This window comes from Schistocerca cancellata, chromosome 1, assembly GCF_023864275.1.
Source record: "Schistocerca cancellata isolate TAMUIC-IGC-003103 chromosome 1, iqSchCanc2.1, whole genome shotgun sequence".
NCBI lineage: Eukaryota > Metazoa > Arthropoda > Insecta > Orthoptera > Acrididae > Schistocerca > Schistocerca cancellata.
The window spans coordinates 1,104,064,417-1,104,091,748 of NC_064626.1; the positions used below are offsets into that span (position 1 = coordinate 1,104,064,417).

Below are 27,332 nucleotides of genomic sequence, written 5' to 3' on the forward strand. Positions count from 1 at the left end.
TTGCACCACTTATTTATGAGCTCTGACTACCTTCTGACCATATTCTGGCTTTCTAGCTTCATCATTTAGCGCCTCTGATTTTTCTCTTAAACGGTATTTTTACGTAAACTTTTAAGTCTAGAACATAAAGACTTGGTATTTGGAACATTATAACATTAAACTATATTTTAACAAAGTTTTAAACATAAATTTTAATTTTTTATTTCATACTTAATTGTGCTGCATTAAGGTGACGTGGCGCTACTAGCAGTGAACTGGGGGCGTTAAGTGGCGACACACCCGCCCGCCGTTGTATCTCACACACGATATAGCGCTTGGCTTACTTCAGTATGGTAACTCTTTGATCAGCATCAAGGTCGCAACAGAATTCGATACTGATCAAGAGATGGTAGCCCTACTTCAGATTCTCCCTAAAATGGTGCAAAGGCGCAACATGTAGTCATTGCACAGTAACTGTTCATCAGGAATTTCCTACTTACATTTCGTTCGAAGAATGGCATGTCTGACATGTCTGAAGATAGTGACACCAAATGCTGTAACCTGAGAGGACCTGAACTGGTACTTCAGTTACTCCATTATGATGGAGGGAAGCGCCCTGTTGCACAGAGTATGCTCAACACTGGCGAATTTGTTAAATTCCACTGAGTTAAGAACAAAGTAGGGTTACATCCTACCAAATGTTTTGCTACGTACCACACTTTAGATCTAATCTAAATTATAACACAGCAATATCATAAGAAAAATTTAGTTTTGAAATTGCACACATTATACCAATTTCTACATTTAAATGTTCATATTGTATGAGAAATAGTTGTAAGTAAGCTATATATTGTTTCTTCCATGTTCACTACAGCACTATACTTTATTGCCCACCGTACAATATATGAAATACAATGGTCAAGGGCCTAAATAAAATGTGATTTTCAAAATAAGAATCGATACCATCGTTATGCACTGACACATGTTACAGAATAAAATATTACGAAAAATTAGGAAAACGTATATGTGGCTATTAGTGGGTTAACACAGCTGTCATAAATTTTTGTAATTTAGTCATAACCAGATAGAAGACCTGTTTTTCAACGTAAATAATTATCAAAATACTTGTGAACTGTGCAACATAATGGATTTACTTGACAGTGTGCACCACACTACATACAGTCTGTCCACCATTAGGATTTTCATGTCTACGTATTGTCATTATGACACAATTCAAGTGTGAGAGGATTTATTTATTGTTCCGTGGGACCAAATTAAGGAGAAGTCTCCATGGTCACGGAAGGAGTCAATACATGAAATTATAACACGATATTAGAAACAGATAAAATGAAATATAATAAAACATATTCAGGTGACAAGTCGTAAGTTTAAATGAAGAAAATCAACAATGTAACACTGGAATTTGCTTAATTTTTTAGCTCTTCCAGGAGCTCCTCGACAGATAGAAGGAGTGAGCCATGAGGAAACTCTTCAGTTTAGACTTAAAAGAGTTTGCGCTACTGCTAAGATTTTTGAGTTCTTGTGGTAGCTTATTGAAAATGGATGCAGCAGAATACTGCACTCCTTTCTGCACAAGAGTCAAGGATGTGCATTCTACATGCAGATTTGATTTCTGCCTAGTATTAACTGAGTGAAAGCTGCTAACTCTTGGGAATAGGCTAATATTGCTAACAACAAACGACATTAAAGAAAATATATACTGTGAGGGCAATGTCAGAATTCCCAGATTTTTGAATAGGGGTCGACAAGAGGTTCTCGAACTTACACCACATATAGCTCGAACAGCCCGTTTTTGAGCCAAAAATACCCTTTTTGAATCAGAAGAATTACTCCAAAAAATAATACCGTACGACATAAGCGTATGAAAATATGCGAAGTAGACTACTTTTTGTGTTGAAGTGTCACTTATTTCAGATATTGTTCTAATGGTAAATAAAGCAGCATTTAGCTTCTGAACAAGATCCTGGACATGGGCTTCCTACAACAGCTTACTATCTATCCAAACGGCTAGGAATTTGAACTGTTCCATCTCGCTTATAATATGCCCATTCTGCCTGATCAAAATATCGGTTCTTGTTGAATTGTGAGTTAGAAACTGTAAAAACTGAGTCTTACTGTGATTTAGCATCAAATTATTTTCCACAAGCCACGAACTTATTTCATGAACTACATTATTTGTTACTGTTTCAATATTACACACAAGATCCTTCACTATCAAGCTGGTGTCATCAGCAAACAGAAATATTTTTGAATCACCTGTAATACTAGAAGGCATATCATTTATATAAATAAGAAACAGCAGTGGCCCCTGCACCGACCCTTGGGGAATGCCCCACTTAACAGTGCCCCATTGGGACTGAACATCACTACCACTCTCAATATTGCGGAGAATTACCCTCTGCTTTCTGTTCTTAAAGTAAGAGGCGAACCAATTGTAAGCTACTCCCCTTACTCCATAATGGTCCAACTTCTGCAGTAATATTTTGTGGTCAACACAGTCAAAAGCCTTCGTTAAATCAAAGAAAACACCTAGCGTTCGCAACCTTTTATTTAATCCGTCCAAAACCTCACAGAGAAAAGAGAATATAGCATTTTCAGTTGTTAAACCATTTCTAAAACCAAACTGAACATCTGACAGCAAATTATGTGAATTTAAATGCTCCAGTAACCTTGTGTATACAACCTTCTCGATAACTTTAGCAAACACCGATGGCATAGAAATAGGTCTAAAATTGTCAACATTATCAATGTCTCCCTTTTTATAAAGTGGCTTCACTACCGAGTACTTTAATCAGTCAGGAAACTGACCACTCCTAAAGGAAAAGTTACAGATATGGCTGAGAACTGGGCTAACATACATAGAACAATACTTCAGTATTCTGCTAGATACCCCCTCATGTCCATGAGAGTTCTTGGTCTTTAGTGATTTAATTATTAACTCAATCTCCCTCTTGTCAGTATCATGGAGGAGCATTTCAGGTAACAGTCTCGGAACACTTTTCTCTAAGAGCGCTATATGATTCCCTGTTGGGACTAGGTTTCTATTTAGTTCACCTGCTATATTCAGAAAGTGATTATTAAATACTGTACATATATGCGACTTATCAGTAACACGGCCATTCCCACTATGCACTGATTCTATATCCTCGACCTGTCTCTGCAGACCAGCAATTTCCTTTACGACTGACAATATGGTTTTAATTTTGTCCTGAAACTTAGCTATTCTATCTGCATACCACATACTTTTTGCCTTCCTAATAACATTTTTAAGCACCTTACAATACTGTTTGTAATGGGCTGCTGCATTTAGATTCTGACTGTTTCTAACGTTTTGATATAATTGCCACTTTGTTCTACAAGATATTCTTATCTCTCTAGTCAGCCACCCAGGCTGCCTGTTTGTGCTGGTACCCTGTTTTAAACATTCTAACGGAAAGCAACTTTCAAAGAGCATGAGAAAAGTCTTGAGAAAAGCATTATATTTATCGTCTACTGTATCAGCGCTATAAACATCTTGCCACTCTTGTTCCTTTATAAGGTTTACAAAGGTCTCTACAGCAACTGGATCAGCTTTCCTGAACAGCTGATGACTATATTTAACATGTGTTGCAGCATAAAAATCTTTTAAAGTTAAAATTTGTGCATCATGATCTGAAAGGCCATTCACCTTTTTGCTAACAGAATGCCCTTCTAGTAATGAGGAATGAACAAAAATGTTGTCTATGGTTGTTCTACTGTTCCCTTGCACTCTCGTTGGAAAGAATACGGTTTGCTTAAGATTATGTGAATTAAAGAGGTCTACCAGCATCCTCTTCCTTGCACAATCACTTATACAATTAATATTGAAGTCACCACATATAACTAACTTTTTGTATTTCCTATAAAGTGAACCAAGAACCTCCTCTAGCTTTAGCAAAAATGTTGTGAAATCGGAGTCTGGGGATCTATAAATAAAAACAGTTAGAAGTTTAGCTCCGTTAAATTTAACCACACCTGCACAACATTCAAACACCTTTTCAGTGCAGTACTTTGAAACCTCAACTGACTCAAATGCGATGCCATTTTTCACATACATGGCTACTCCCCCACACCGCAAAGAGCTCCTCAAAAAGCAGCCAGCCAACCTGTATCCTGGTAAAGGAAGCCTCTGAATTATCTCCTTATTTAAGAAGTGTTCAGATATACCAATAATTTCAGAGTCAACATCTATAAGCAGTTCACTAACTTTATCTCTAATACCTTGTATATTTTGATGACATATACTAATTCCCTCATTACTCGGATACCTAAGCTTTGTCAAAAGTGATTCCCTTGTTAGAGAGACTTCCCTTAAGCAGGAATACCTATCAGCTGTCTTCAATCTAAAAAAAGGTGCAGCTCTAACACCCACTACTGCAGGAATTTTCCCATGAGTGATACCACCAACCCCACCTATGCTGTCACCTATAAGCTTTGCCAACCTCCCCTTCCCATACCTGTTGAGGTGCAGGCCGTGTCTAGTGAAACCGGTCTTGCTGATGGACTCCACCGACACCACTGAAATGTGACCCATGCTTTCTGTCATTAGCACACCCCCAAGTCTCATGTTATTACGCCTGACGGCTGTATTAAGATGAGGCCGATCGTGGCGCTGAAACAGTTCCACGAAATGCACATTCGTGTTGCCACTCTGAGTGGCTATCTTTTCCAGGTCACGATCTATGTTATACTCCCCATCCCTATCAATACTATTACCAGCTCCACCCACAATCACTACCTGATCCTCTTTAGTAAAATCCCTACATAACCCCCCTATGTTAACAGTCACCTGAGCCAACCCTGCATTAGGCTTCACAATGCTGGTGACCTGGTAATGATGCATGCTCACATCTGCCACACCACATAGCTCCTTAACAGCACAAAACGTCTGTTTACTGCAAGAAAGAAAAAAAGGACATAAAATAAATGATGCAGTGTCTTCCTGAAACTACAGAGTATCATAGACGATCGAACTTACATTCACTAAAAGTGGGTTCTTGTATCATTTGCAGCAGGCAGCTCTGACTGGGGTCCCATTAAATCATGTGTAATGACCTCCCACACAAGAATACAGCCATCATTGCCTCAACATGCCCTTGAGGCAAGAGAGATGCACCACGTTATATAGCCTGAAATGTCTTCCACTAACATTTATCAATGCACACCATGGCTTGTCAGTTCGAACTACCTGCTTCATCCAAGCTATAATGCCAGTATTCCTGCACCCTTTTCTACTCTTTATGACATCGTGAGCATAAGTATACATTTGGGGCAGTGACCACTGTGTGGTCTGTATGTTGCCCCTGTCTTTTTGTCCAGTAATGAACTGGTTATAGATCTGTAGGATTCAAGCCCATCGTTATGGCACTACAATATGTGATTGTCAATGTAGACTACTGTCAACAATACATTTTTGCCCATTGTCTGCAATACTACACACACACACACACACACACACAAGATCATGCTCGCATCTGCCACACCAAATAGCTCCTTAACAGCACAAAACGTCTGTTTACTGCAAGAAAGAAAAAAAGGACATAAAACAATGTCTGCCCACAACAAAATTATTAGACACACAACCCAGTCTTGAACAGGACAAGGATGATGAAGTTCTTCCCAATGGAAAAATTCCAGAATTTTCTCTAAGTGATTTATTTGGTGCAACTATGGAAAACAGTCCTGGACAGCCAGATGAAAATTTGAACCCTTCTCCTTCTGATTTTTAGTCCACTGCCTTGACAGTTTCGCTCAGTCTTTCAGTGCAGTAAGAATAGTCAGATATACAATGCAGACTACAAGGTTTTTTTACATACTGCTTTCTCTTTTGATGCCTGTAAATGAAAAGGAAAGGAAGGGACAAATAGTATTATTTCCAAAGAGAGAAAAACCCACTTTGGAATGAATAGCATGACAGAAAATTATGTACAGGACAACATGGAATCAGCACGGATCATAAGAAGTACCAATATCTAAGAAGTGAAGAGGAATGAACAGAAACAACACGGATCATAAGAAGTACCAATGTATAAGCAGTGAAGAAGACAAGTCTTCAAATGACATTATCCCATTTCCACCAATTACCATATCAATGGTTATTGCTGAGTATTAGCTTGGTTAAGGTGAGGCACCTCTAAGTGAACCTCACTGACGATGTTTTAATTACCTGGCTGTTGAAACACACACACACACACACACACACACACACACACACACACACACACACGGTTCACTGACGATGTTTTAATTACCTGGCTGTTGAAACACACACACACACACACACACACACACACACACACACACACACACACACACAAAATAATGTAGATGACGGTAACTCTCAGGGTCGAGGGTGGGAGTGAAACGGTTTCCAGATACGAGCTCGTTTGAAAAGTCCGTGCAAAGTCCGAGAGATGGCACCACCTGCACTTATCAAGGCCATGTTTAGTTAGTAGCATCTTTGGAAAGAACGCACACCAAGTTTCAGCCATATTGGTCTATTTATTTGTGTTTGGCATTCGTGTGAATCAAGGAAGTCGAGTGATTGTCAAAAAATGGACGAAAAATAATTTTGTGTGGTGATTAAACATTACTTTATGAAAGGCAAAACGCCTCAGCAGACTAAAGAGAAGCTTGATAAACTTTACAGTGACTCTGTACCTTCGATTAGAACAGTTTATACGTGGTTTCAAAATTTTCAGAGAGGCCATATGGGCACAAGTGATGCTGAACGTTCTGGGCACCCTGTGGAGGTTACGACTCCAGAAATCATTGATAAAATGCATGATATGGTGATCGATGACGGAAGAGTTAAGGTGCGTGAGATTGTTAGTGCTGTGGGCATCTTGAATGAATGGGTACATAATATTTTGCATAAGCATTTGGACATGAGAAAGCTATCCATAAGATGGGTTCCACGATTGCTCACGCTTGACCAAAAACGGAATCGTGTGAAGAGTTGCAAGGATTGTTTGCAGCTGTTCAGGAAGAATCCACGTGGTTTCGTCACTGTGAATGAAACATGGATACGTTACTATACTCCTGAGACCAAACAGCAATCTAAACAATGGGTTACCAAGGGAGAATCTGCACCAAAAAAGACGAAGACCAATACTTCGGCCAGAAAGGTTATGGCGTCTGTCTTTTGGGATTCGCAAGGGATAATCCTCATCGACTATCTAGAAAAGGGTACAACTATTACAGGTGCATATTATTCATCGTTACTGGGCCGTTTGAATCATTGTTATTGGACCGAGCTGCAAGAAAAGCGCCGGCGATTGGACCACAAAAAAGTCGTTTTCCATCACGGGAATGCACCAGCACACGCCTCAGAAGTCGTGGGCCCAAAATTAATGGAAATAGGATTCCAACTCGTTTCACATCCCCCCTATTCTCCAGACTTGTCTCCCTCGGACTACTATTTGTTCCCCAATTTGAAGAAATGGCTGGCGGTAAAAAGATTTTATTCAAAAGAGGTGGTGATTGCAGCAACTAAGAACTGTTTTGCAGACTTGGACAATTCCTATTATTCGGAAGGGATCAACGAATTAGAACAGTGTTGGACGAACTGTATAAGTCTAAAAGGAGCCTATGTGAAAAAATGAAAACGGTTTACCCCAAACACGTCAGTAGTTTTTATTTTTGCATGGACTTTTCAAACACCCCTTGTAGTTCAGGAAATTGTTGTCACTTTTAATGCACAAACAGTTTTTGGGATATTCAACACAAAACAACAGGGCTACTGACATTACTTAGGAATTATTTGTACCTGTGTACTAGTATGCAACTGTTTCTCAACCTATTACTGTATACTTACACTGGGACAAGTTTCTCCTAGGTAACAATGGACAAGCTGTTTACTATGGTTATGTTCCTGTACTCTGTCTGATAATGTCACGGACACAGCCTGTTACAAAGGTTTAAAACACATCAATAAACTGTCACAGACAGACACCAAAAACATACAGTTCCATAGTAACATCTACATCCATACTCTGCAAACCAAAATGAGGTGCACGGCGCAGAGTACATCCCATTGTACCAGTTACTATGGTTTCTTCCCATTCCATTCGCCTATGGAGTGTGGGAAGAATGATTGACTGAATGCCCTCGTGTGTGTAGTATAATTATTCTAATCTTATCCTCATGATCCCTATGTGAATGAATGTTGGGGGTTGTAGTACATTCCTGTCATCATCATTAACTTTGTTAATAGACTTTCTCAGGATAGTTTATATCTATCTTCAAGAGTCTTCCAGTTCAGTTCCTTCAGTATCTCTGCAACTCTCTCCCACGGGTTAAACAAACCCGTGATGATTTGTTCTGCCCTTCTCTGTATACATTCAATAGATCTACACTCCTGGAAATTGAAATAAGAACACCGTGAATTCATTGTCCCAGGAAGGGGAAACTTTATTGACACATTCCTGGGGTCAGATACATCACATGATCACACTGACAGAACCACAGGCACATAGACACAGGCAACAGAGCATGCACAATGTCGGCACTAGTACAGTGTATATCCACCTTTCGCAGCAATGCAGGCTGCTATTCTCCCATGGAGACGATCGTAGAGATGCTGGATGTAGTCCTGTGGAATGGCTTGCCATGCCATTTCCACCTGGCGCCTCAGTTGGACCAGCGTTCGTGCTGGACGTGCAGACCGCGTGAGACGACGCTTCATCCAGTCCCAAACATGCTCAATGGGTGACAGATCCGGAGATCTTGCTGGCCAGGGTAGTTGACTTACACCTTCTAGAGCACGTTGGGTGGCACGGGATACATGCGGACGTGCATTGTCCTGTTGGAACAGCAAGTTCCCTTGCCGGTCTAGGAATGGTAGAACGATGGGTTCGATGACGGTTTGGATGTACCGTGCACTATTCAGTGTCCCCTCGACGATCACCAGTGGTGTACGGCCAGTGTAGGAGATCGCTCCCCACACCATGATGCCGGGTGTTGGCCCTGTGTCCTCGGTCGTATGCAGTCCTGATTGTGGCGCTCACCTGCACGGCGCCAAACACGCATACGACCATCATTGGCACCAAGGCAGAAGCGACTCTCATCGCTGAAGACGACACGACTCCATTTGTCCCTCCATTCACGCCTGTCGCGACACCACTGGAGGCTGGCTGCACGATGTTGGGGCGTGAGCGGAAGACGGCCTAATGGTGTGCGGGACCGTAGCCCAGCTTCATGGAGACGGTTGCGAATGGTCCTCGCCGATACCCCAGGAGCAACAGTGTCCGTAATTTGCTGGGAAGTGGCGGTGCGGTCCCCTACGGCACTGCGTAGGATCCTACGGTCTTGGCGTGCATCCGTGCGTCGCTGCGGTCCGGTCCCAGGTCGACGGGCACGTGCACCTTCCGCCGATCACTGGCGACAACATCGATGTACTGTGGAGACCTCACGCCCCACGTGTTGAGCAATTCGGCGGTACGTCCACCCGGCCTCCCGCATGCCCACTATACGCCCTCGCTCAAAGTCCGTCAACTGCACATACGGTTCACGTCCACGCTGTCGCGGCATGCTACCAGTGTTAAAGACTGCGATGGAGCTCCGTATGCCACGGCAAACTGGCTGACACTGACGGCGGCGGTGCACAAATGCTGCGCAGCTAGCGCCATTCGACGGCCAACACCGCGGTTCCTGGTGTGTCCGCTGTGCCGTGCGTGTGATCATTGCTTGTACAGCCCTCTCGCAGTGTCCGGAGCAAGTATGGTGGGTATGACACACCGGTGTCAATGTGTTCTTTTTTCCATTTCCAGGAGTGTATTTGGTACGAGTTCCATACACTTCACCAATATTCTTGAACTAGTAGCATGAGTGATTTGTAAGTAATCTCCTTTACAGTATTCTAACAATAAATCAAAGCGTACCACCTGCTTTACCCACGACTGAGCGTATGTGATCATTCTATTTCATATCCCTACAAAGTGTTGCACTCACATTTGTATGAGTTGGCCCATTCTTATAGTCATAGGATACTATGTTGTTGTTTTCTTTTTTTTCCCCATTTTGCGAAGTGCGAAATTTTACATTTCTGAACATTTAAAGCAAATTGCCCATCTTTGCACCACTTTGATATCTTATAAAGACTGACTGAACATTTATGCAGCTTCTTCCAGACAGTACTTCATTGTACACTACTGGCCATTAAAATTGCTACACCAAGAAGAAATGCAGATGATAAATGGGTATTCATTGGACAAATATATTATACTAGAACTGACATGTGATTACATTTTCACGCAATTTGGATGCATAGATCCTGAGAAATCAGTACCCAGAACAACCACCTCTGGCCGTCATAACGGCCTTGATACGCCTGGGCACGGAGTCAAACAGTGCTTGGATGGCGTGTACAGGCACAGCTGCCCATGCAGCTTCAACATGATATACAGTTCGAGTAGTGACTGGCGCATTGTGACGAGCCAGTTGCTCGGCCACCATTGACCAGACGTTTTCAATTGGTGAGAGATCTGGAGAATGCGCTGGCCAGTGCAGCAGTTGAACATTTTCTGTATCCAGAAAGGCCCATACAGGACCTGCAACATGCGGTCGTGCATTATTCTACTGAAATGTAGCGTTTTGCAGGGATCAAATAAAGGGTAGAGCCACGGGTCGTAACACATCTGAAATGTAACGTCCACTGTTCAAAGTGCCGTCAATGCGAACAAGAGCTGACCAAGACGTGCAACCAATGGCACTCCATACCATCACGCCAGGTGATACACCAGTATGGCGATGATGAATATTCACTTCCAAGGTGCGTTCACCGCGATGTCGCCAAACACGGATGCAACCATCATGATGCTGTAAACAGAACCTGGACTCATCAAAAAAAAAATGACGTTTTGCCATTCGTGCACCCAGGTTCATTGTTGAGTACACCATTGCAGGTGCTTCTGTGTGTGATGCAGCATCAAGGGTAACTGCAGCCATGGTCTCTGAGTTGATGGTCCATGCTGTTGCAAATGCCGTCGAATTGTTCGTGCAGATGGTTGTTGTCTTGCAAACGTCCTCATCTGTTGACTCAGGGATCGAGACGTGGTGGCACGATCCGTTACAGACATGCAGATAAGATGCCTGTCATCTCTACTGCTAGTGATACGAGGCCATTAGGATCCAGCACAGCGTTCCGTATTAACCTCCTGAACCCACCGATTCCATATTCTGCTAACAGTCATTGGATCTCGAGCAGCAATGTCACGATACGATAAATCGCAATCGTGATAGGCTACAATCTGACCTTTATCAAAGTCGGAAACATGATGGTACGCATTTCTCCTCCTTACACGAGGCATTACAACAACGTTTCACCAGGCAACACTGGTCAACTGCTGTTTGTGTATGAGAAATCGGTTGAAAACTTTCCTCATGTCCGCACGTTGTAGGTGTCGCCACCGGCGCCAACCTTGTGTGAATGCTCTGAAAAGCTAATCATTTGCATATCACAGCACCTTCTTCCTGTCGATTACATTTCGCACCTGTAGCATGTCACCTTCATGGTGTAGCAATTTTAATGACCAGTAGTGTAGATAACTGCAGCATCTGCAAAAATTCTGACGTTACTATTGTCTGCAAGGTCATTAACATACAACATGAGCCGCAAGGCTTCCAGCTCACTTCCCTGCTGTACATCCGAAGTTACTTCTACACTCGATGATGTCTCTCCATCCAAGATAACATGCTGTGTTCTCCTTGCCAAAAAGTCCTAAATCCAGTCAAAAATTTCACTTGAGATCCCATATGAAATTATTCAGATAATTAACAAAGACAAAAACTTAATATTCATTGGGGACTGCAATTCAGTTTAAAAGGGAGAGAAGGAAAAGTGGTGCATGAATCTGGACTGGGGGTAAGGGATGAAAGATGAAGCTGCCTGGTAGAATTTTGCACAAAGCATAATTTAATCATATCTAACACTTGGTTTAAGAATCATAAAAGAAGATTGTACACATGGAAGAGGCCTGAAGACAGCAGAAGGTTTCAGATAGATTACATAATGGTAAGACACAGATTTTGGGAACGGATTTTAAATTGTAAGACATTTCCAGGGGCAGATGTGGACTCTGACCACAATTTATTGGTTATGAACTGTACATTAAAACTGAAGAAACTGCAAAGAACCAGAGGCTGTAGAGAGTTTAAGAGAGAGAAACAGGGAACAACTGTCAAAAACAAAGGAAAGGAATACAGTAGAAGAGGAATGGGTAGCTTTTGGAGTGGAAATAGTTAAGGCAGCAGAGCATCAAGTAGGCCAAAAGATGAGGGCTAGTAGAAATCCTTGACTAACACGAGAGATATTGAATGTAGTTGAAGAAAGGAGAAAATATAAAAATGAAGTAATTGAAGCGGGTGAAAAGGAATATAAACCTCTCAAAAACGAGTTCTACATGAAGTGCAAAACGGCTAAGCAGGAATGGCTAGAGGAGAAATGTAAGGGTGTAGAAGTGTGTATCACTAGGGTAAGATAGATGCCACCTACAGGAAAATTAAAGAGACCCATGTAGAAGGGAAAGTACCTGCATGAATATCTAGAGCCCAGATAGAAAACCAGTCCTAAACAAAGAAGTGAAAGCAGGAAGGTGGAAGAAGTATATAGATGGTCTACACAAGGTCGATGTACTTGAGGGAAAAATTATGGAAATTGAAGAGGATATAGAAGAAGATGAAATGGGAGATATGATACTGTGTGAAGAATTTGACAGAGCACTGGAAGATCTAAGTCGAAACAAGGCCCTGAGAGTAGGCAATGTTCTGTCAGAACCACTGAGAGCCTTGGAAGAGCCAGTCATGACAAAACTCTTCCATATGGTGAGCAAGATTTATGAGACAGGTGAAATACCCTCAGACTTAAAGAAGAATATAATAATTCTAATTCCAAAGAAATCAGGTGTTGACAGGTGTGAAAATTACTGAACTATCAGTTTAATAAGTTATGGCTGCAAAATACTAACGCGAATTCTTACAGACAAATGGAGAAACAGATAGAAGCTGAGCTTGGCGACAACCAGTTTGAATTCTGTACAAATGTAGAAACACGAAAGGCAATACTGACCCTATGATTTATCTTAGAAGATAGGTTAAGGAAGGGCAAACCTATGTCCATAGCATTTGTAGACTTAGAGAAAGCTCTTGACTATGTTGACTGGAATACTTTCTTTCAAATTCTGAAGGTGGCAGGGGTAAGAGACAGGGAGCAAAAGGCTGTTTACAATTTGTACAGAAACCAGATGGCGGTTAAGAGTGTCAAGGGGCTTGAAAGGGAAGCAGTAGTTGAGAAGGGTGTTACGAGGGTTGTACCAAAAGTAAGGTTCCCAGTGATCGAAGGAAGGTGCTTGGCTAAATCCGACAACAGTGCCATGTGCACTGGTTCCCCCGTTCTTGAGCCCACCCGTCCGCAATTCGCTACGTCGCTCAGTGTCGGCTTCACAGCTGTCAGAGATGGAAGTGTGGATCGCCGCTCCTGTCAAGTGCGAGGTTCAAACAGTAAACCGGTTTCTCCACGCAAGGAAGTCACCGCCCATGGAGGTTCATCGGCAGCTGTCTGAGGTTTATGGTGAAGAGTACATGTTTGTTCAGCAGGACCGCAAATGGAACAGGACTTTTGCTTAGGGTTGTATGAAGTTTACAATGAAGAATGGAGTGGAAGACCGTCAGTTTCGCATACAATTGTCCAGAAGATCAACATTGAGCTGCTCAAAGACTGGAGGGTCACTGTCTGTGAACTTGGTGAATGCATTCCTGAAGCTTCCCATGGCACAATTGAAAGAACTTTAACAGAAATGTTGGGTTATCGCAAGGTGTGTGCTTGCTGGGTTCCCCAGATGCTGAATGATGGACACAAGGAGCAACGCCTTGAATGTGCTTGCAAATTTCTTCAACAATGTGAGGGGGTAGGCAATAAGGAGAAGTTGTTCGACTCCATCGTCATGGGAGATGAAACGTGGGTGTTTCATTACGCCCCCAAAACAAAACAACAATCCCGTCAGTGGCGTCACTCCGGTTCACCACCACCAAAGAAATTCAAACGCAGTTAGCAGGATAGATTATGATGACTATGTTTTGTGATCGGAAGGAGGTGGTACTCATTGATTTTGTGCAACCTCGGATGACAAGAGACAGATAATGTGAAAGACTGACCAAACTCCAGCAAGCAATCCAGAATCGCCAGAGAGGACGACTGAAGGAGGGAGAAGTGCTTCTTCACCACAACGCTCGACCCCACATCGCTCATCAAAGACAGGAGCTTCTGAAGAAATTTGGGTGTACTGTTATGTCCCATCCCCTGTACAGCCTGGACTTAGCCCCCAGTGATTATCACCTCTTCCCCAAGCTAAAGGAACACTTAGGTGGTAAATGCTTCAAGAGTGACGATCAAGTCCGAGCAGAGGTCACACACTTCAACGGGATGGCAGATACTTCTTCGACTTAGGAATACAAAAGCTGGAACACCATCTTCAAAAGTGTGTCAAAAAAATGAAGACTATGTTGAAAAATAGACAAAAGTGTAAGCTTTTCAATGATGTATAAATTAATAACAATAAACAATGTTTTCTATTTGTAAAAAATATGGGAACCCTCGTAGACAGGTCTGTAGCCTGTCCCCAATGTTGTTCAATCTGGCAAACAGTAAAGGAAACAAAAATAAATAAATAAAATAAAATAAATTGGAGTAGCAATTAAAATACAAGGAGAAGAAATAAAAACTTTGAGGTTTGCCGATGACACTGTAATTCTGTCAGAAACATCAAAGGACTTGGAAGAGCAGTTGAACAGAATGGACAGCGTCTTGAAAGGAGGATATAAGGTGAACTTCAATCAAAGCAAAATGAACATAATGGAATGTACTCAAAGTAAATCACATGATGCTAAGGGAATTAGATTAGGAAATGACATACTTAAAGGGGTAGAGGGGTTTTGATATTTGGGCTGCAAAATAACTGATGATGGTCCAAGTAGAGAGGATATAAAATGTAGACTGGCGATGGCAAGGAAAGAGTTTCTGAAGAAGAGAAATTTGTTAACATCGAGTACAGTTTTACATGTCAGGAAGTATTTTTCTGAAAGTATTTGTAAGGAGTGTAAACATGTATGGAAGTGAAACATAGAAATAAACAGTTTAGACTAGAAGAGAACAGAGGCTTTTTTGGTGCTACAGAAGAAAGCTGAAAATTAGATGGGTGGCTCACGTAACTAATGAGGTGGTGCTGAACAGAACTGGGGAGAAGAGGAATTTGTAGCACAACTTGACTAGAAGAAGGGATTGGTTGGTACGACACATTCTGAGGCACCAAGGGATCACCAATTTAGCAATGGAGGGAAGCGTGGAGGGTAAAAATAGTAGAGGGAGACCAAGAGATGAATACACTAAGCAGATTCAGAAGGATGTAGGCTGCAGCAGTTACTCGGAGGTGAAGGGCTTGCACAGAATAGAGTAGCATGGAGAGCTGCATGAAACCAGTCTTTGGACTTAAGACAATAGCATCCCATATGATTGAAATTATGACAATAAATGTAGATGTGGTACTGAGTCAAATGCTTTTTGGAAATCAAGAAATACAGCATCTGTCTGATTGCCTTGATCCAAAGCTTTCAGTATGTTACAAGAGACAAGTGCGAGTTGGGTTTCACGTGACTGGATTTTGGAATCCATGTTGAGGTCATTCTGTTCAAGAAACTTCGTTAGCTCAGAATGTTTTCTGAAATTCTACAATAAACTGATGTCAAGGATATTGGTCAGTAGTTTTGTGGATCAATTCTACTACCCTGCATATAGACTGGATGACCTGTGCCCAAGAACTTTGAACTGTTTCTTGTCCGAGGGATCAGCGGTAGATCATAGTTAGAAGAGGGCTAATTTAGCCACAAATTTAGTATAGAATTGGGTCCTGGAGCTTTGTTCAATTTTAACGACTTCAGCTATTTCACAAGACTACTGACACTAATACTTATTTCATTCACCATTCCAGTGCTACAAGGATTAAGTTTGGGGAATTCTCCTGGCTTTTCCTCTGTAAAAGAACATATCAAAATGGAGGTAAGCATTTGAGCTTTTGCTATACTACCGTCAATTTCAGTTCCTGTCTCATTCACGAGGGACTGGACGCTAACTTTTGTACCCTAACAGCCTTGACATGCAAACATAATTTCTTTGGGTTCTGTGAAACATCATTCAACAATATTTTCCTACAGTAATTATTGAAGGCGTCACGCAATTCCGTCTTTGACAGCCAAACACATTTCATTCAGCGTTTCTCTCTCTCTCTCTCTCTCTCTCTATTGCCCTACGCTTTGATTTTGCACCTATTATGCCGTAATCTTCATTTATTTGTAAGTTTCTTTACAGTGACTATATATCGTGGAGGTTCCCTCCTATTATGAACAGTTCTACTGGGTACACCTCTATCCAATGCTTGGTCAACTATTCTTTTAAACTTCAGCCATAGTTCCTCTACATGTTCCTGCCCTGCACTGATGTTTTCAAATTCCTTATTGAGACATGGGTCAACTTTTTTTTTTTTTGTCTAAATAACTGAACATATATATCTTTCTACTTATTTAGTTGCCCTTTACACTTTGGTAATCATTGTTGCCAAGCGGTGCTATGGTCACTGATACCAGTTTTTATGTAGACATCCTCATAGAGGTCAGATCTATTTGTTGTCATTAAATTCAATATATTTCCATCATGAGTGGGGTTCCTAACTATCTGTTCAGGTAGTTTCAAGAAAGGCATTTAGTAATTTTTCACCGGATGTCTTATGCTCACCAATGTTCCCAATTAACTATTGGATGATTAAAATGTCCACCGATGAGTACTGTATGACTAAGGAGCTTATGTACAAACGAATTGAGGTAATATCTCAATTTTTAGTTTACATCAGGAGATGAGTCTGGTGAGGTGGTTATTTTATTTATAGTTATTTTTTGCCCACTCCTGATACTGAGTCTTGCCCATCAATCTCAGTCTTGAAACTTCCTGGCAGATTAAAACGGTGAAGCAGACCGAGACTTGAACTCGGGAGCTTTGCCTTTCAAAGGCAAGTGCTCTACCGACTGAGCTATCCAACCATGACTCACGACCCATCCTCACAGCTTCAATTCCACCAGTACCTCGTCTCCTACCTTCCAAATTTCACAGAAGCTCTCCTGCCTTCCAAATTTCATAGAAGCTCTCCTTGCAGAAGTAGCACTCCTGGAAGGAGGATATTTTGAATACATAGCTTAGTCACAGGCTGGGGCATGTAGTTAAGCCATTTCTGCACAATATCCTTTCTTCCACGAGTGCTAGTTCTGCAAGTTTCACAGGAGAGCCTCTGTGAAGTTTGGAAGGTAGGAGACGAGGTACTGGTGGAACTGAAGCTGTCAACAGGTCGTGATTGTGCTTGGGTACAGTCTTGGTCCAGCAAGCAGTTTTAATTTGCCAGGAGGCTTCTTATCAGTGCACACACTGCTGCATGTGAAAATTTAGTTCTGAATTCTCAGTCTTCCTCATTTTGCATTAAATTAGTAGTTGCAGATATGGCTCATTCACAGAAGTAATGCATCCTACGTGCACTTTGTGACATGAAATTATTTGATGGCCAATATTGTTACTTTGATGTAGCTATTAAATAAGGTATGTTTTTCCTACAAATTTAAGGACTTGCTGTACACCAAGTTTAAGTGGCTGGGTCAGAAAGTTAGCCACACAAACGTTACACTCCACATAGTGCTAATGATTAAGTACTTAAATAAGTGAACCCCTTGTCTCTCTCAAAAAAATGAAGTTAGTACCTTTGAGTGAAAGAAGTTTGGGCAGTTCAGATGGGAATGAAGTTGGAGAATCTGTGTGAAAATATGATAAAGCCATACTAAATGTGTTAAGTTTCCCAAATTGCTACAAGAAATGGTTCAGAAGCTTTATTGCTGGGAAGAAATAATTGATAGATGGGGAGGCGAGTAATTAGACTGGGACACAGACTAGAACACGATTGGCATTGTACGAAAAAGAAGGCCTGGCAACTTTTCAGAAGTGACTTGTTGAGAACCGCAATTCACTCGGTGGTATGTGGAAATCATTCATTAGTTTTCTAATTATCAACCTATTTTTGCAATTCTGCTTCCCCTGCTGTAAATGACTGTATTCAAATCTAAGTGTGCCATTAAGAATGGAGAGATACGCAGTACACATCTGATGAACTAACGAGTCAAAGTATAAAAGAAAAAAACATTTATTTTTTTCTTGATAACTTTTTCTCCATAAAATAAATTTTACTGTTTATGAATTAGTATTTAAGCTTCTCACTTCAAACACAGATTATATACAATGTAGATGCAATACCACTCATTGGCCAGTGTTTCCCCACATACATATTCACTAACACACCTTTTACTGTTGCTCAGAGGAACATGAAGAACCTGTAACACAGTCCTACACCATCCATTCAGGTCGCTCCAAATTTTTCTTTCCTCAATGACTTCTCTCTCATACTATGCCTTCCACCTGCACTTCCCTATCTTGATTTTGGGATAAACAAATTATGATCGGAATGTTACTGAAATCATTATTTCTTTATCATCATTCTTCACAATTCTAACACAAACAACACAATCTTCTCCATGCATCACCCTTCAAACAGACTTTCATATCTCAACTGTCAAGCAATTATAATACTCATTACTGCCTGTATTTCTTTTTGGTATACTTTATTTCAGGTAAACTACTCTCTAGTATTATTATACTGACAAATTATTGGTGAGCTGCCCTGATGAAGCTTTGCACAAATATTTCATAACAAAATATGTTAATGACTACCATTTGATTACAGATTCATATTATGTAGAAAAGTGTGACAAAATTATTTTTCTGTACATATTTTCCTTACCTGAAAGAATTCGTAAGTACAGCTTGTGGAATGGTCATTAAAATCATTTGTTTAGTATCTGAAAGTGTGATTTCAAAATTTCTCATCATTTCCTACAGAACAGCATGGGCTTTGTTAGAGCTCATACCTCTTTTCGCACTTAATGCACCATGTTATAATGTTTTTCAATCCATTTTTAATCAATTATGTAGCAGAAGCATGAGTATCTGTTTCATAATATATAATTTAAATGTGAAATGAAGAAACAAATGTAGTTGAACATTTCTCCCATTACAGCATTCCAGTCACTATACTGCCATGCTACTGTGAAGCAATTCATCAACAAATTGTATGTTTTATCTATGTATGTTTTCTTGTTTTCATATTTCTCTGCATGTTTGGAGACTTAGTGCAGTCCTAAATAAAATATTCTGTCTTGCTATCCATAATACATCCCCTCCCCTACCAAAATCCCATCCATTTATCCTCTGCACTTGCTTACTCTGTTGTCATCAGTCAGATTTAACTGTGCCCAAACCAATTTGTTTAAAAAAAACTATCTATTGAAGGTTAATTAAATTGCCTCTTGTAAAGGAGCACCTTCTTCAAGTCAGCTACCATCAACATATATGGTGTCCATAATTAAAGTTTCAGTTTCAAAACTCTGTAGAAAGAGAACCACTGCTCAGAATGATGTCAAATTTGAACGGCACATTATTGACACAGGATGAAACATCATGGTAAAAAGCTTAGCAATAGAAAGCACTGTAAAAATCTTAACATAATAAGATCAGCTACAAATTACATGGATAGCAATACGATGGCTATAGTTTGAGTTGAACATTACACCATCTGTACTCTTCAATGTGCATGACTGCATAAGTTCATGCTGTCAACAGCCCATCCACCACACCAAGGTCTTACGACATTGTATGGGAAAAATCGGTTTTTAATTTTCCTGAGGCCAAAAACTGCATAAAAAGAAGAAATTACATTGGTTTTTAATTGTCCTGGGAGCAGAAACAGCATAAAAAGACACTGTTTCTAATTGTCATGAGACTGGAGCAAGAGATGTTCAATATATTGGCCTCTATTTTCTGCCGCAATTTGAAATTGAGAAACAGCACTTTCCACAACAGACTGGAGTGTGTCAGGCATCATGTTCAGAATACACTGTGCAATGCGTGCCTTCAATTCAGCTACATTTTTAACTTGAGCGCTGAACACAACATCTTTCAGATAACCCCACAACCAGAAGCCACACGGATGAAGATTAGTTGATATGGATGACCAGGCAGTAGGGAAACTGCGGTTGATAATTCTAGCATTTCTGAAATGCCTCTGCAGCAGCCGCTTCAATGGCTGTTGCTTCATATCTCTAAAGACAGGTAATAATACTCGACAATGTATATGATTAACCATTCTGATCAGTAACAGCAACATGGGGCAGCATGACAGTACACCAAAACTCATAATTTTTAATCCCCCTCTAGATTTGAGGGTGATTGTGAGACAGATTTTCGAAGTCACTACATATGATACAGTAATTTGTGCTACTAACTTACTACACACTATCATTTCATGTTTATGAAACCTGGTGCTTTCCAACCCACTTCTATGGTATCAGTAAGTAAATATGTGCGAAAGCATTCAAATCCAGTGTCAGAATACAGAAACTTTTCATTATGTTATGCTCTTTCGAAGAATTGTCACTACTTCTACAGAAACCTATACTGTAGGTATCACAATGGATTTTTTAATACATTCTGTGTCAGTTCAACATTTTCCAGCTTACATGCATAAGGATCCCCAAATACTGTAAACTGTAGAGGCCACATGTAACGTCATTTGTAACAAATGTTAGAAACATGAATCTGATATTGGCACAATAACAGAAACAATATATAATAAAAGTTTTGTATTTTCTTTTGAACATTAAGCATTTTCAATTATATAAGGTTATAAAATTTGGACCTTACATTAACAAGAACTGTTTTTCACATTTCTAGTTGCAATATTTTCCATTTCAACATATACACCACTTGTTATACTATGTAAAATAACACTTGTACTGTTTGTGTGTTTAACATTTTATATAAGGCAGTTCTGCTAAAGAATGTTTACAACATGGAATATTCCAAAATTGCACCCTGGCACTTCTGAAATATCATCAAGATTAATATTTTGAGCTTAACTGCATCTTTTTAAAAAATTAATATATCACAGGTTATGAATTCACAGGCAGAAATGGTGGTAACCTTTGGAAACTTCAATATTAAAATAACAAAATTACTTATATGTCTGTATGTTCACAAAAGTCTCAAGTTTCTCTAAAAGTCTGTAATTCAGACATGGAATCTGTGTGGTCTCTAAATATTTATCTTCTAACAACTACATCACATAAAAATAAAATTGATCAAAACAAGGATACAGCTGCACCACAGCCATATTAAGAAACTGTTAAAAACTGAAATCAATGTAAAGGTCTCAAAATAAAGCAACATGAAGAAGACCACAGGTATCACAAAATGTTTATAAAAATCGCTTTGTATTTTAAAAGTGAAGATAACAATAGGAAATAATGGATCTAACTGATTATGAAATTATTTTTTTCACTGTGGAAGTATTAATAATGAAGTGATACAGTATTTATACTAGTATTGCTTTTCAACTGCAACAATTATCGATATGCCAATATAATAACCATTCATTTGGTAACAAATATGCACAGGAGTTCTTTCTTCCTTCTTTTTTTTTTACCTGAAGCTACTGTTTGCATTTATCTCTACATGTGACTCCATCATTTACAGACTGGTGAGGGCTGGGCCTGTATTCCATTGCTCTGAATATATTGTTCCATGGAGTGGTGTTTTTATATTGCAAATTCAACAAACTGTCCTTTGAAAATAAACAGCTCTATTGTCCAAAACTTATTGCACCTACAATCTAAGTCATTAAAAACAAAAGAAGGAAATAATTTTATGATATGTAACAGAAGCAACTAATGATCCATACTGACCATTTTAAGGAAACAAAGTAATGGGAACATATGAACACTTCCACAGACACATACAATACTGAATAGATTGCACAGCTCTTTGCCAATAAGAATGATTTAGACAGTACTTAAGTTTGTCTATTAAAAGATACATATAAAGGTGACTTTAAAACTGCTATATGCTGTACCTTTCCTGCTAAAGTAATACTGCTATATTTTACAATTTGATAAAATGAGATGATGGAAGAACTTCAAAAATGTGCAAAAATAAATAAGATTAGAGTATCATAAACTGCAAATGCATTCCTGAAGCAATGCCACCATCTGAAGACAATTTTGGATTGCAGTACTCCCGTAAAGGTAACATTCATGTTAAGATGGCTCATATGAACATATATTACAAAACTAATCACAAAACAATTAGTAGTAGTTCACTCTGTCTCTCAATGGGAAGCATAGACAATATCATTTCTTACAATAATCTTTCCCTTACAAAGAGGCACCTGCATAAATCACAGAAATTGTAAGGAACAGGTTTACACTCCAATTACATGTACATCCACATATTCTAAAAAATTAAAATAAATACATGCTCTGATATTTTAATCTAACAACTCAATCTATTTACAGGAGTCTTTTCAACGATGATAAATTCCTGAGGATGTAGTACACAATCTTTACATGCAAGTGTGCCATTTCATGTCCACAAATATACAAGGGCACACTAAACACACACACCCACAATCATGTATAGACACTAACATATACACATAGATCATTATACGCACCCTTCACAGAATATTCTTTCAGCACAGATTGTTTTTTCAAGTCAGTACTGTTTTGAGATTTTAGATTACATATTACATTCCACGCTAAATAACAATTTTCAACAATTTTTAAACAGAATTTCATGTTTAAAGATCACTTTCATCACTTTGAACACTTATTTTTGTAAGCATAGGCACCTTTTGCTGCTTTCTAAAAATTCCACTTCCTACACATTTTTCAGTAAATTTGCAACATAAAAAAGGAGCTTAAACTTCCCCCAGTCAAAACCTCACAGGAGTATAATACAATTAATACAAGTTATTGAGCACCTTTTAAGGAACACTATTTTACAGTTAGGTTCAGTCCTCTTGTTCCTCCTATAGAAACCATGTTTCAGCAATGGAATACAATCCCATAACCAATAGTACCTGCCCAATTCACAATGTAAACAGTTTTTCCAGAACTCAGTTTTCAGACAGGATGCCTAATCACCAAGAATACACAATAGGCCAATTCCACTGATATGACTGATGTTCAGCGTCAGAAACTGAGTTTCAAACAGGCCCATTGGATGTCTTGGGATTTTCTGCAGGTGGTGATGTGTCACTCAATTTGGGCCTGAAACAATATCATGTGTTATGTACACTAAACTTCATAGAACAAACAAGGCGTATCCTCTTCCCCCATCAAACTTATGATTTACTTAGTAATTACCATAATTAAAAATACAAACAAAATGGAGAGAAGTGTATGAAATAGCCAGTATGAATCCAAAGACCAAAGCAGAAATTTTATCTCCTCCTCCCCTACATTCAAAGGAAGTGGAAATGACATGCAAGAGTACAAACCCATTACTGCCAAACATACATATTCCATTTCTCAACAAAATACTTTAATTAAGTTATTTCAATAACTACCGTGTGTACCGTGTGTGTGTGTGTGTGTGTGTGTGTGTGTGTGTGTGTGTGTGTGTGTGTGTGTGAGAGAGAGAGAGAGCACATCATCGTTCACAGTGTTACTAATATAACTAAAGATGGATAAGCCAAAAAACTGTAACCACCTGCTTAATAGCTGGTCCACCACTGGAATTTAATTACAGCAGCTATCTTCACTGCTTGGATTCTACAGCCCTTGATACGTTTCCACAGGTATGTGGCACCAAATGCCTATGAACAAGTCACACAGTTCCCATAAATTACAGGCCATCAGTTTAGGGGCATAAAATTAGTGCCTTATAGCGTCCCTTGTGTGTTTGGATAAAGTTAATTTGGCAGGAAAGGCATCAACAAGAATTCACTTTCACACTCCCGAAACCAACGTAGCCCTAATCTCATCTTGTAATGTGGACAGCTATCCTGCTGGAAGATGCCATTGGCATTGGGGAAGATATCAAGGCACGCGAGTATGAAAATAAGTGATACGTAATATTGTATCTTTTGATTGAATTGGCTTAGGAGTTAAATTATTTACACTGCCAAGGGATCGTAGACCTTAGTATTTGACATAAATTTCAACTTGATACCTCCACTAGTTTCTGAGAAACACGAGTCTTAACAATAGGACACACAGACGGACGGATGGACAGAGTGGCCTATATGGGTTTCATTTTTCCCGACTGAGGTACAGAACCATTTATATATATATATATATATATATATATATATATATATATATAAAGAAAGATGATGAGACTTACCAAACAAAAGCGCTGGCAGGTCGATAGACACACAAACATACACACAAAATTCTAGCTTTCGCAACCAACGGTTGCCTCGTCAGGAAAGAAGGAAGGAGAGGGAAAGACAAAAGGATTTGGGTTTTCCCACGTGGAATGTTTCCCTTTGGATCTGACCAGTGGATACTCTTCCACTGATCCAAAGTCCCAATGATCCACAGTCCAATCCCAATGAACATGTGGCCACTGCCAACTTAACTGACAATGTTACTGTGCCGATATGGGAACATACAGGGGTTGTATGCTGCAAATTTGCTCCCAAAATTTGTGGCTCCGTGAGCATTGTGCTGCTCTGCTACAAATCACTGCCTATCCTGCCTTACAGAGTGGGCAAGTCTCCAGCCTTTATACTCTGTGATGAGGCTTGAATGTCCAACACCTTGTCATCTGCTAGTGCTTTCACCATCCTTCAAGCACTTTCAACAGATCCTACTGGCAGCCGCACACAAATAGCTTCTCCATTTACAAGATTTCTGTTTCCAGACTTATTTCTATTATAACCATCTAACAAGATCACATGGCAATACTTTTTTTTTGCTACATGTGAAGTTTAGAACTGAAATTTCAATCTCCAAAGACGTTTGCTGCCACTCTCAAAAAAATTGACTTTGAAGCTTCCCAAACATGTTTTAACACGTTAATGTAATGTCACTTTTCTGACAAGTGCTCTGGCTCTGGGGCTCACCTGCCATGCAGGGGAGCCTCTGTTTGATTCCAGCCAGATTCAAATTTTTAAATACAGATGCACATTTTATAAGCATTTGGGTGAAGCATAAAATACATAAAGATGGGAAAAAATACATTTGTATTTTTTTTTAATTTAAATAATCTTCATCAAAAATCTTAAAAAATCGGTAGTTTGAAATTTATATTTGCAATGGGAGCTGGATTTTACGAGAAATAGAAACTATGAATTTTTCTTTAAAAAAAGTGACACCACATATTAATTCTTATCTGATGAATTTTAAATATTTAAATGATGTAGGAATTGGAATTGAACAGGGAGAGGTGAAAGGGTGGTGAAGGGGGGAGGAAGGGGGGGGGGATGATCGAAAGCAGACTTAATCCAGTGATTACCATTGTCTAACACTAATGACTTTTTCCATCTTTGTATACATTACTCTACACAGAAATGCTTATAGAATATTCGTTTAAAACTCTGAATCTGTTGGGACTCAAACCCAGGACCCATACATGTCAGGTGAACACTCTCCAACATACTTACATTACTTCTCGAAAAATTGACCTATTTTAACGTAATAAAGATGGACAGAAAACTTCAAAGTCAGTTTTCTCAAGAATTTTTTAGAGTTGCATCAAACTGCTTTGTTACATCGATATTTTAGTTCTAAACTTCACATACTATAGATACGAAAAATTACAAAAATTCATCTGTCATGTGGTCTCATTGTAAGTTTGAGAAAGTCTGTGGCAGTGGCAGTGGATTTCCCCATTCGTAGCTGAGATTGTCACTAGAATGATTCCCCATTTGTCTCTGATCCACTTATATACCTACTTACTTGCCACATGTCCACAACACCAACAGGTGGCATTTAATCTCATGGTGGGCTATGATCATAAGGTTTTGGCTTATCAGTGCATGACAAGTTAAAGTTGTGAAAAGCATTACTTATAGTACACACACACACACACACACACACACACACACACACACAGCATACCATGTGCTTATATGTGTGGTTTGTTATCATTTGTTATCAGACTGTATTCCATTGCGAGGTCTAATATGGCATTTGTGATGGTAATGGTAGCAACAGCAAGAGTAACAGTACATCTAGTGCAAACTCTGATCTTACGATCAGCCATTTGGAAGTGAACTGCAACCTACAGGAGTTTGTAACAGGCACTGTAGCTTTAAATACATTAAATTTCTTAAGTAAACTAATGGACGATCTCTCTGGAGTGCGTGTATGTAGCAAATATTTATCAGCCACAATAGTTAGGCTGATTATTCAAAATGCATGTCACAACAGCGAAAAACCTCTGAACTTAAAGAGTCACCAGTACGAGTCTTTTGAATGTGTAACTTATATCGTAGTAAAGCAGCATTTGTGGTTCACAGTTATTGCCAAAGAATACATCACCCCTGAATTTCATTGAATATCAATGCAAACAAAAATGCATTTTTGAGAATTTTCAGAAGCTACCACTGTCCTTCGCATAATTTATGGATAATTTGTAGTAAATCTACTTGATTTAGTTTTTGTAGCAGACATTCTAATGAACGTATCATGAAATTACAATGAAATGAATACACCTAGCTGCATACAGGCATTGATGTAAGTCAACGGGGATAGTCAAAAATGTGAGCCCCAACTGGGACACGAACCCGGGATCTCCTGCTTACATGGCAGATGCTCTCTCCATCTGAGCCATCAAGGACATAGAGGATATTGCAATTGCAGAGACTTATCTCTGGCACGCCTCCCGTGAGACCCACATTCGCAACTTATTGTCCCGCACTATATTCACAGTGCCCCTGCCAATTATACTCATTACTCGCAGCTTTACTGCCGAATCCTGTAAGAGTTCGGGCGCTGTTTGTGCATCCGCACAGAAGAAGATGGTCAAATGGCTGGTGACCTTGAACTCTATATATATTGTGTTACATCTAGTTGTCCCCTGAAGAGGAGCAGCCCTATGTATTATGTACATTTATTGTAAAATAACTCAGCTTTGAATTTGCTAATGACTACAAATACCCTCCAAAAGTTTTAGGAAAATAGTAATTTTTACCACAAGTCTTTGTGTTGCCTTAATAGAAATCTCATTTTGTTTATTTGCTTCAATTCTTACACAGAATTAGCAGCTTTTTAGCTCATCAGACAAAAAGGTAATCAGCAAGCTTAATTTAAAGTTATTTGTACACTGTCCTGCAATACATTGCACCAGCCACAATGCAGCCCCACTTGTGAATGGTTGACATTCTGAAGCA

At 39.6% G+C, this 27,332-nt stretch overlaps 1 protein-coding gene across 5 annotated transcripts in view; it reads right to left on the reverse strand.

The window, feature by feature from the left end:
- Positions 1-20,778: 20,778 nt before the first annotated feature.
- LOC126091904 (serine/threonine-protein phosphatase 6 regulatory subunit 3) overlaps positions 20,779-27,332 on the reverse strand; it is a 183,393-nt gene continuing 176,839 nt past the window's right edge. For all 5 annotated transcript variants that reach the window (XM_049907219.1, XM_049907236.1, XM_049907245.1 and 2 more), the window contains one exon: positions 20,779-23,259. In XM_049907219.1, coding sequence (XP_049763176.1) covers positions 23,196-23,259 — 64 coding nt within the window. In that variant the 3' untranslated portion in view covers positions 20,779-23,195. The remainder of the gene's footprint in view (positions 23,260-27,332) is intronic.